Genomic DNA, 10,813 nt, shown 5'->3' on the forward strand with positions numbered 1-10,813 from the left:
GTTTGTTTGTTTGTGCTAATATTCCGCTAATTAAATATCCTTATTATTAATTTATTAATTAAATCTTAATTCACTTTATTTTACCTTCTTACTATTTAAACAACTCAAACCCCATTTTTTTCAATAAAATTTATATAAAAATGTCTGCGGAACTTACAAATGAGTGCACAGAACTATTTACTTAAGTGTAAAATAATGTCGATCAAGCAATGAACTCATTTAATTCAAAAGTAACCAATAAAAATAAAAAAGACCCTCACTAATTATATTAATCTTCACTTTAAAAATCAAAATAATAGATATTTGATAATTTAATATCTGAGTTTTCTAAATTAGACAAAGACATGATGAATATTTCGAATGTAAATTTTTAAAAATAATTATAAACCTAACAAAAATGTGGATTTAGTTTATCTATTATTTGATTAAACCATCATTTTTAAAAATTATTAATTGCTCATTTGTTTTTGTATGAAAATAATTATTAAGAACTTGAATAAAAGTGTTTTGGAAGCAGAAAAATCAAAGAATATGTAAATACTTTATATATTAAAACTAAATAATTACAATTCATATTTTTTATTTAATTTATGAATAGGGCCAAAGAAACTATTGATAAACTTAAGTTGAATGTAGAAGTTAACAAAAAGTATTGATTGAAGTGGTTAATTAATAAAAAAAATATATTTTAATATACAACTATTTATTTAGGATAAAAAAAATTAATTAACTAATTAGTTCTTTATTTTATTATATGTAAATAAATTTATCAGTAAACATAATCATCTAAAGATAATTTTTAAAGAATCAACATATGACTTGGATTCTAATTGTTGTATTCATCAATAATATCTTTACTTTTATTACTATCAAAATCTTCCATGTAAACTATTCTAGTTACTCCCTAATTATTGATAAATAAGTGTTTGAAAGATAAAACTCATTAAAAATAATTATTACACTTTAAATTATAACTTTTGCACACATTCTACAAGGGAAGAGGGTTGTATACATAGTTGGTTCAAATTACTTGCTCTCTCTTACACCAATGTCTAATAAGCAGTTCTCTTCAGCATGGATGCACCAGCATTAGTCTAAACCTTAACCTTATGCAGTATTTTGATTACATCTTTCACAGCCTCCTAAAAATAAAATATTAAATTAGATAAACTATAATATATATCTCTTTCAATGATGCATACCGTAAAAGCAATCCTTCATCCTTAATGGAGTTCCATTATATCCTGTTGAAAGAATTCTTTTTTCTTTAGAAATCAAAATAGCTCCTACACTATATACAAAACGAAGAATTAAATTAATATATGTTTAATATCTTATACCTTCTTTTATTGCAGTTGCTTCTTTTTTTTACCTCTACTGCTAACCTCATGAAATATTCATCCCAGCTTGGCTTATATTCTCTCAGTATTTTTTTTTCATTTTCTATTAATAAAATTAATTTTAAAACTTTTGATAAAATGCCAAATATTACTTGAAATGTAATTATCTAAATCATCTACACTTCCTTCATTACTTACTGTTACTTTAAATTCTTGAATGATACCTTAAATATTCAACCCATAATTAACCTTTATATTTTAAGGCATAAATTAATATTCTATTAATGAAAATAAACAAATAAATCAATAAATAAATTGTCAAGCTAAAATTCTAGTTTACGCAATCATCTAAAAGGCAAAACATATTTAGGTCTATATCACCTGAATATTTGTTATATTTATTTTTGAAGTTTTCAAAGCGTGTTAGTAAAGGACAGTCCAAGTATATTTTATGGAAGAAATTTCTTTTTGATAAAAATTAAACTTCATTATTCGTGTAAATTCTACTAATTATTGTAGGTAATGTCCATTCTTCTAACAGTTTTTTGCATCTTTTTTCATATTAATTTTTAAGATTTGCTTTAATGGTATTTATTTCTTCCATTAAAATTTATTTCAATTCCTATTATGTTGCTCCTTATTTTCTAAGTTTAACAATAAGTTAGATTAGGTTCTCCAAGGGAATATCATCTCCTTTTATGCATCTAAGACCTCTCTTAGTAATCAATTCACAAAAGGTTGTTTTTCCAGAGCAGATCTTTCCTACTAAGCCAATTATAATTTAGAATTATTTCTTGTTATTTTTCTCAGCCATTTCTAAAAATTTTTAATTTTAGTATTAAGATTTTTAATTTACAATTTAATTAGATTTAAATAGCGATTTTTAATGACCATTATCAAATTTATATTTTTAAGACTAATTTATTCTTAAATGGTAAATACTAATAAAAGATTTAATTCTTAAATTAGGTTTAAAATACTTTTGAATATTATTATTTAAATAATTAAATATTCTAGTTTCAATAAGAATTTGTAATCACTCGATTTTCAATTATAAACTACAATCATAATTATTAAATAAGCAAAAATGCGCTATTTTACTCAATTTTAATATTGAATTTAATATTTAAGAGAGGAAAAATTTCATGTTAAAATCAAATTTGAGTTTTTAACAATTAAGAAATGAAAGAAATAAGCAAAATTATAAATTTTATGGTTTTTCAAAAGGGAATTTAGAAAAATCTTAAATGGAAAGAAAGTAGAAAAAAATTAAAATTTGATATAGAAAAATGAATGAGGATAAGATGAGAGTAGTGCAATAAGAAATTAAGGAGAATACTTAAAGTTAAACACATAATAATATTAAATTAGAAAAAGATTAGTATAAATTTCATTAAACTGGTATATTTAATTAATTATTAATAAAGCCTTTATGTATAAGTAATAAATTAGCTTTATGTTTTAGTTTAGTTATTCATAATGGCTAATTGTGAATTGATTAAGTAAGTTATTATTTTTCTTAAGTTAATTTATTGTGAATAAGTTCTAAACATTTCTGTCTCAATCTCTCAATGCACTTTAGAAAATTGCTACACTAACACTCGATAGAAAAAAGCATACTCTCTCAGATAAAAGAACTAGATAATTACACTATTACCTTTGAGTAAGCATGCAGCTTTTTACTTTTTAATTTTTTAAGATAAATATTTTGTTCAACCACCGAAACCATAGAGAGTTCTGCCTTGTCTCTTGAGGGCGTAGACAACGTCCATAGCAGTGACGGTTTTTCTTCTAGCGTGTTCAGTGTAAGTGACAGCGTCTCTAACAACGTTTTCTAAGAAAGACTTCAAGACTTGTCTGGAGTCGTCGTAAATGAAAGAGGAAATTCTCTTAACACCACCTCTTCTAGCTAATCTTCTGATAGCGGGCTTAGTAATACCTTCAATGGAAGCCTTGTTAGACTTTCTGGAGTGTCTCTTGGCTCCGACTTTACCCATACCTTTACCACCTTTACCACCGGCCATTTTTGTAAGTTTTTATAATCTTATTTGTTTTTCTATTTATTGTTTTAAAATTATTTATAAATTTTTGATAATTACCCGCTTTCCCTTTTAAACCAAACAAATATTCTTGCTATCCTATTCAAATCATGATTAATAATTAAATCTAATTTTCTTTAATCCAAAATCCTTAGCGCCGAAAAATTATCCAATCAGAATCAGTCTTTCTAGAGATTCAGATTTTGATGCTTCAATAAGGTTGAATTAATTTTAATGTTTTATTTTTATAGTTTTGAATTTATGCAGATTAATTACCTTCTAATAATTTGAAATAATTAATCCATACTTTGAAGATATCTCACCAGATGCAACCATTTTTGGATTTTAGCCTCAAAATTTAAAACCCTAAAATCTATTTAACTATCTATAACTACAATTGATAATAGACTAATATCTAGTTTGAGCATTTAAAATATATTTGATAGCAAATTTAATAATAAAAACACATTCATTAAGTTCATTCAAAATAAATTAATAAATTTTTATTTAAAATTTTTTTTTATTATAAAATATATTTGTTAAATCAAATAAAAAAAATAAATATTCTAAAATTAATAAATAAAATTATTATTATTATTAAAAAGTCATGTTTGTATTATTTTAATTTTATTTTTAAATTATATTTTAATTTGATAAAGTAACTTTCAAAAATTTAAAATATGTTATGTTTATAAAAAATAATTTTTTTGAGATATTTTTATTTTTAAAATGTTCAGTTTATATTGAAATAATTTTTAAATATTTAATTAAAACCAATAATTTTCATAGCAACAAAGATTTGATAATAATTTATTAAATATATCTAAATCATAATACACAATAAATAATGAAATAAAAAAATAAATAAATGATCAAAAAATATTATCATTTATAGATAAAATTTTTATAATAGTAAAAATAAATTAGTATAATTTTTATTGACACTTTTGCTATAATTTTGACCTCCTTTAAAAGTTTTATTTTATATTTTCAGATTTATTTAATATCTTTTTTAACATATTTCATACTAAAAGTAAATTTTTACAAATAAACGTGCAAAATAACTTTAACTTCAGATTTTTTATTATGAATAAAATATATAAGATAGTGGTTAAATGAATAGAAATTTTAGAAATATTTTTAATGAGATATGCTTTTATAATAATCTAATTGAATACACTAAAATTTTTTATTAATTAGTTAAGTTAAGATAATTTTAAAAATATTCTTTGTAAATTGAACGCTTTAAAAATTAAAATCATGTATTTAGTTTTTTTAATCAATTATGAGAATCTTCAGTATGCTATTCGACTAAATAAAATTTATCATTTTCTTGGTCATATAATATTTTTTTACCAGAAGTAGAACGGAAAATCTTGTCATAGACAGTTTCTAAAAACTCAACTTTTTATGTATCAATACCTTCTAAATGGGTGTAGTGATGGTCTATATTATAGATTAATATATTTTTAGCAGCATCCACGTTTTCTGCCCATCTAAGAGAATCATACAATTTTGTCATTATTTCTCTCATGTCTCCTTTTTCAGAAAGACTAATGTACTTCATGCACTTGTCTTTTAAGTGCTCTGTTTGGTTTTTGTAATCAAATATAATAGACTCTTTTATGTTAATATCATTAAGCAAAGGATACTTTAAGTCTTACTTATCATCACTACTTCTTAAGTGGAATAAATAACAATTTATATAAGGAGAGTAATGCTTTAATAATTATCCAGGAGCTTCAGAATGTATGTGTTCAGCAACTTTATTTTCTTTCTTTTTTTTTACTATAGTAATCCTATCTTTAAACTAATCACTCTTAGAAATAGCTTAAGCTATTTACTCTCCACTCAAGCTACCAAATCTTAAAATAACTAAATTAAATTTACTATTTTCTTGCTAATTGCTACTAGCTATTTCTTCTATTTTAACTACTGTGCTTTCAATACCAAATTCACAAGAAGGAAGCTCTTAGACTGGATCGTTTATAATTGAAATATTTTAATCGTAGAAATCATTAAAAACATGAACTGCACTTGTAGGAGAAACATGAGCAAATAAATTAGCACTTGGTGCAGCTATGGGTCTTTGTGCTATTCTAATTAATCTTCTAGCAACTTCATGCTGAGGGCATCTAATTCCTACAAAATCTGTCTAAGCTGTGACAACGCGTGGGATAATATTAAAGTTAGCCTTCAAAATCATAGTAAGTGGACCAGGCCAGAAATTATCTGCCAAAAAGTCGTACACTTCTTTTATACCAGGTGTAATTTCAACAAAGTTTAAACCATCTTCTTTCTTATCAATATGAACAATAACAGGATCTGTCAAAGGTCTATTTTTTGCTAAAAAAATACTTTTTACAGCTTCTTCATCTAAAGCATTAGCTCCTAATCCATAAACAGTTTCTGTAGGGAATGAAACAAGCTTACCATTTCTTAAGAGCTCGCCAGCCTATTTCATATCCTCTTCATTTTTGTCATCAAGTATTTATGCTTTAATATCTGATTGCTTAATAATAGATAAAATCTTAGTTTTATTAGTTTCTAAGAATTTCTTTAAATATGATTGATTATCCTCCATTTCTTACTTTTTTTAAATGTTACTAATAATATTTGTTATTGCTTTTCTATTTTGATTAAATTATGTGCTTTTATTCTATGTTTATTTTAAAGTTTTTGAAAAATTTTGAATTTATTCTTTATTTTTTTATATATTAAAATTTCTATCTACTAAAAATTATCTTTGATATCAATATTTCTACCTTTTTTTAATTATGCTACCTGATAGATTAATAATTTTACTATCCACTATTTTGATTATATATAAAGTAAATTAGCCTAAGAATTATTATAAATTTTATACTTTAGTTTCTGATACAATTCTTCTTTATTTGGTCTAAAAGCATCTACTTTTCAATAGATAGTTATAATTATAATTCTATTTTTATTTAATTAATCATTTTTTTTATGCTTATTCAATATGTGAAGTGATCAATTATTAATCAAAAATAGACTAATTTGAAAATTTTAATACCTACAATATTTTTCTAATTATCAATGAAAAATTTTATAATTTCGCTCTCTAAAAGCATATATTATTAATTTATATTTTGAGTTTTTTATCAGATAAAAAGCATTTATATTAATGAAATTGTATTCATATCTAGGAATAATTTAAAAAATTTATTATCACTTCATAAAACTAAATAAAGTTTTATGAATAACGTTTATAAAAATAATGAAGCTAATTTTATTTAAATAGATATTTATAAGTGAGTATATGAAGAGCAAAAGATTAATTTATAATACATAAATTTTTATTATTTTATTGAGAAACATTTAAAGATATTTTTATATTCAATTTATTTGTTTGAAAATAAAATGATTATCAATAAAAAAATAAAATATGATCTTTAAAACTAATAAATTTAAATATTCTTCAAAAATAGTTTGAGTATTAAAAGAATAAATTGTCAATTAATTATAAACAAATTTTATTAAAGTATTGAGAAATAAACATACAAATATTTTTAAAATTAAATGAAATAATCTTCATGACTAATTCTTTTTTATTTTAATCAAGAATATTGAAATTGAAAACTCATTTATCATAAATTCAAAACCATAAAATATATTGATTTAAAGACATTATAAATTTGAAGGAAAAATAATTACAAAATGATTAATAAAATAATATTTTATTTTTATTAAATATTCTATTGTGTTTAATAGTAATTAAAGTAATTGATTGTTTAGTATGAGGTGCATAAAGAATGATAAGAGGATATCTATCTATTTATTTATTAATTCATCAATCAATTTTGATAAATTTTTACTAATTTTAGGCTATAAATACAATTTGAGCTTACTAATTTTTTCAAGATTCAATTGGTTTTAAATATCCTTATAATATTAAATGTTCTACCTTTTTAAATTATATGTAAAAGTTAAAAATAAATTCATTTTATATTTCATTTTATTATTACTTCTTAACGTTTGACATAGTGCTGAGTATCCTTTGAAAGCTTAATTGTCTCACCATAACTTGTTAAAATTTCTCCACAATCCTGTAAAACTCTTACTTCTATAAAAGTATCATGAGGAGGCTCTAAATCCTTTTAAAGTATAGTTAAATTAAATTTAATTTAAACGCATATTGATCTGATACGAATAAATATTACTTTAGTTAAATCAAAATTAACATCTGGATAATTTTAGGTCATATTTTTAGAGTAATTAACAATCAGACTTCTATAATTTTCTGTATATTATTTTTCATCTGGATGAAGGAACTCTTTATATTCTTTAGGTAAATTTTATCCAAATTCCCAGAAATATTACTCAATTATATCCATTCTTTTACTCAAATAAGCTAAAATAATTCTTTTGTATCTATATATAATCAGTTATAGTGTCTTGATATTTGTCATGTATTTTTAATATTTATCCTGTTTAGAATCAATTTCATCTTCAGGTTCGCTTTAATAAATATAAAGGATTATTTAGTTAGTTGTTATATTATAGAATATATTCCGCAAATTATTTGCTGCTATCATTTATCCAAAAAAGTAATTTACCTAATTATTTTAATAAAGCTATCGCAATGGCCCTTAATATCCTTCTTAAGGTCCTTAATTAATTCCTCCTAAATTTCATATATTTTTTATAAATAAAGTATAGTTTTGAATATAATACATTGTAATATGGAAGAAATTTAGATCCTTTTAATTCTTTAAGAAGCTTGCTTGCCTTGATTGTATCCATAATCTTATATTTTTTTATCTAAACTATTTAAATTGTAGGTTTATCAAATCTTCAAAACTAAAGTAGAGCTTATTTAAAAAGATACCTAATTATAATAACTTTTGATTTAATATTAGTTGGCTAACTTTTTTCGCGCGTATAATTTCTTATCATAAGAAAGAAATAAATATTGACTAAATCTACTTGTTGACTTTTTTAAATATCTTGAATAAAATGATGGTAAAGGTTTATACATACTTATAAGCATTTATTAAATAAATGAAAAAATCTTAAAATTTATTTTAATTTAAAATCAATTCTTTAAAAAAGGTTGAATTTGTATAAAAAATTATTATTTTAATTAAAATTATTTATCTTTGATTTTTAGTTTAATATTTTCTTGAAATAACTATACAAAAATGTTTATTATTTTTTGATAATCATTTTATTTGTGATAATAAAATTAATTTATTTTCAATGACAATCAGATAATTCTCTTTTACTTTGCTTTTCTATTTTTTATGGTTTTTTTTTAGTTTATCTAAGAAAAATAAAAAATCTAATTTTATATGAAAAAAATAAATAATATCTAATGAGTTTCAACATTTTGCAATATCACTTTTTCCTTATTAGCTATCTTTATTTTTAGAAAATAGATAAAAATTATCAAAATGCTTTTGGTATTATTTTATAAATATAGTTAAGTTGATAGGTACAGTGAATTGGATAGCATTAAATAATTTAAAATACTGTAAACAAATATTTATAATATCTAAAGTATTATTTTCATCAATGAATATTGCATCAGATATTTTTTCTAGCTATTTATATTGTCATTTATTGCGTAATTTAACAACTAATTTATTTTTTTTTAAAATACAAAAAAGATACTTTTTACTTTATAATTTAATAAAATAAAAAAATTGTGGTAATATCAAAAATGGCTAAGTTTTAAATTTTTGTAGCAGTTTTTGTTGTGCTTTTTGCAAGTATCATCTATGAATCGATGAATGAGCCTGTTTCTAAATTAGTCAATTACAGTGCATAGTAAGTTGAAGTTAAAACTCCAGGAAAACTTTTGAATTCTTAAGGTTAGCTTGTTGAAAAGGGTTTTGCCAGAAAACCACTTAAAGAAATTAATGAAGAAGAAATTATCCCCTTTTTGGGATTGAAGTAACTTTCTTTCCTTAGATATAAAAAATGGGATTTCTTCGACATCATCACAGATAAGTTTATGCTTTTAATTCATATTGCTGACTTGGGATATGCTGGAAATGTCTAAGTATCATTGTATTATTTAGGTAATCTCAATTAAATTTACTAATAGTTTTCAAAAAATGAAAACAATTTAAATAAGAATAAATTAATTTTTAATATTTTGTCTAATTTAAATCGTAGAAAAAAATTACATTAAGACCATCTCCGATACTGTCCATAATTTATCAAAGTTACCTGCTCTTCATAAAAATTCTATGAATTATGAAGGAAATTACAAATATAATAGTGATGATATTAAGCTTTCTATTTAATAAACACCCAACGCTGAAAAAGGAGTTCATTATGTTGAAGTAAAAAATAAGATTTCAATTAATTAGCATTTATATATTTATTCTTTATCTAAAAAAGTATGAAATTGAAACACCATATTTTTCTAGCAAAGGGAAATTAGTTAAAAGAGAATAAGATGATGAATTAGTTATGCTTACACCAATTAATTAAGATGCTTCTTACTTTTATTACAACACCAAGAGTTATGGTTTGCGTGCTGAAGGTGAATTGATTATCAAGGAACATAATCAAAGTATCAAATTCAACAGATCTCATTCTCTTGCTGGTAGAGATATAGGCAGAGGAGTTTGGAACTATAATTCTTTCTGGTTCTGGGCTCATGCTTAGGGTTTTATTTAAGATAAGACTGGTAATATGGTACCTTTTGGAATTGATTTGGGTAATGGTTTTGAACATGAATCGGCAAATACCTATGAGGACTGTGTTATTTTGAATGGAAGACTTCATAAGCTTCATGTTGTTAAAAGGACACTAAATGAAGACAATATAGAATAAGCTTGGACTTTAAAAACTGATTAGTAAAACGTTCCTGGAAGTTTGAATGCTACATTCGAACCTGTTCTTAGAGTTACTAAAGATGAAAATTTCTTAGTCATTCAAGCTAAATTCAAACAATTTTATGGAGTTTTTAAAGGCTCCTTTGTTGATGAAAACGGAATCACAGTTAATTTTGATCAAATATACGGTTTTGCTGAGCTTCATAGAGCTAAATGGTGAAATATCATTTTGATAATAAAACTTAATATTTTATTTAAAAAATCGTATTTTTTGTTACATTAAACAGATTTGATAAATAAATTTAAATTAATAATAATTTTTTTTAAGAAATATTTTAAATTATTTTAATATTTTGATTATTTGTATTTGCATTCATTATTTGATATTTTTACATTCATATAAATTTGAAAATATAAATTACAAATACATACATATATAAAGTAAAAAAATCAAAGAAAGATTTGAGAGATTTCAAAATAATAAATTAAATTAATTAAATCAGTTTCTTTTTTGTGAAAAATCAATAATAATTTATTATTTGTTAGTTAATTTCAAAAAACAATAACTTATTAAATAGTGATTATCCTCTTTTCAAGGTTTATCAAAGTTACATTAGTAAAG

At 22.4% G+C, this 10,813-nt stretch overlaps 6 protein-coding genes across 6 annotated transcripts; 3 read left to right on the top strand and 3 right to left on the bottom strand. All coding sequences in view use genetic code 6, as the record gives it.

The window, feature by feature from the left end:
- Window positions 1-140: 140 nt before the first annotated feature.
- Window positions 141-656, top strand: TTHERM_000498179 (hypothetical protein; the record flags this gene model as incomplete). The annotated part of the gene is made up of 4 exons (XM_012801069.1): window positions 141-230; window positions 300-362; window positions 490-533; window positions 599-656. The coding sequence occupies 4 exons, from the start codon at window positions 141-143 to the stop codon at window positions 654-656; spliced, it is 255 nt and encodes an 84-aa protein (XP_012656523.1).
- A 113-nt stretch (window positions 657-769) lies between these two features.
- On the bottom strand, window positions 770-2,154 carry TTHERM_00498180 (cytidine and deoxycytidylate deaminase zinc-binding region protein; the record flags this gene model as incomplete). The annotated part of the gene is made up of 6 exons (XM_001028006.2): window positions 770-904; window positions 961-1,142; window positions 1,203-1,291; window positions 1,341-1,443; window positions 1,493-1,589; window positions 1,681-2,154. The coding sequence occupies 6 exons, from the start codon at window positions 2,152-2,154 to the stop codon at window positions 770-772; spliced, it is 1,080 nt and encodes a 359-aa protein (XP_001028006.2).
- Window positions 2,155-3,052: 898 nt separating this feature from the next.
- Window positions 3,053-3,364, bottom strand: TTHERM_00498190 (hypothetical protein; the record flags this gene model as incomplete). Its single annotated transcript, XM_001028007.3, has 1 exon — window positions 3,053-3,364. One exon carries the CDS (start codon window positions 3,362-3,364, stop codon window positions 3,053-3,055), a length of 312 nt encoding a protein of 103 aa, XP_001028007.1.
- A 1,158-nt stretch (window positions 3,365-4,522) lies between these two features.
- On the top strand, window positions 4,523-5,545 carry TTHERM_000498209 (hypothetical protein; the record flags this gene model as incomplete). The annotated part of the gene is made up of 1 exon (XM_012801070.1): window positions 4,523-5,545. The coding sequence occupies one exon, from the start codon at window positions 4,523-4,525 to the stop codon at window positions 5,543-5,545; it is 1,023 nt and encodes a 340-aa protein (XP_012656524.1).
- A 1,714-nt stretch (window positions 5,546-7,259) lies between these two features.
- Window positions 7,260-8,146, bottom strand: TTHERM_00498210 (DNA replication complex GINS protein PSF1, putative; the record flags this gene model as incomplete). Its single annotated transcript, XM_001028009.3, has 5 exons — window positions 7,260-7,307; window positions 7,369-7,497; window positions 7,564-7,861; window positions 7,960-8,027; window positions 8,078-8,146. 5 exons carry the CDS (start codon window positions 8,144-8,146, stop codon window positions 7,260-7,262), a joined length of 612 nt encoding a protein of 203 aa, XP_001028009.2.
- Window positions 8,147-9,065: 919 nt separating this feature from the next.
- On the top strand, window positions 9,066-10,411 carry TTHERM_000498219 (hypothetical protein; the record flags this gene model as incomplete). Its single annotated transcript, XM_012801071.1, has 3 exons — window positions 9,066-9,426; window positions 9,524-9,693; window positions 9,752-10,411. 3 exons carry the CDS (start codon window positions 9,066-9,068, stop codon window positions 10,409-10,411), a joined length of 1,191 nt encoding a protein of 396 aa, XP_012656525.1.
- Between the last annotated feature and the right edge of the window lie 402 nt (window positions 10,412-10,813).

Source organism: Tetrahymena thermophila (assembly GCF_000189635.1).
Source record: "Tetrahymena thermophila SB210 genomic scaffold scf_8253815, whole genome shotgun sequence".
In the NCBI taxonomy this organism is placed as follows: Eukaryota; Ciliophora; class Oligohymenophorea; order Hymenostomatida; family Tetrahymenidae; genus Tetrahymena; species Tetrahymena thermophila.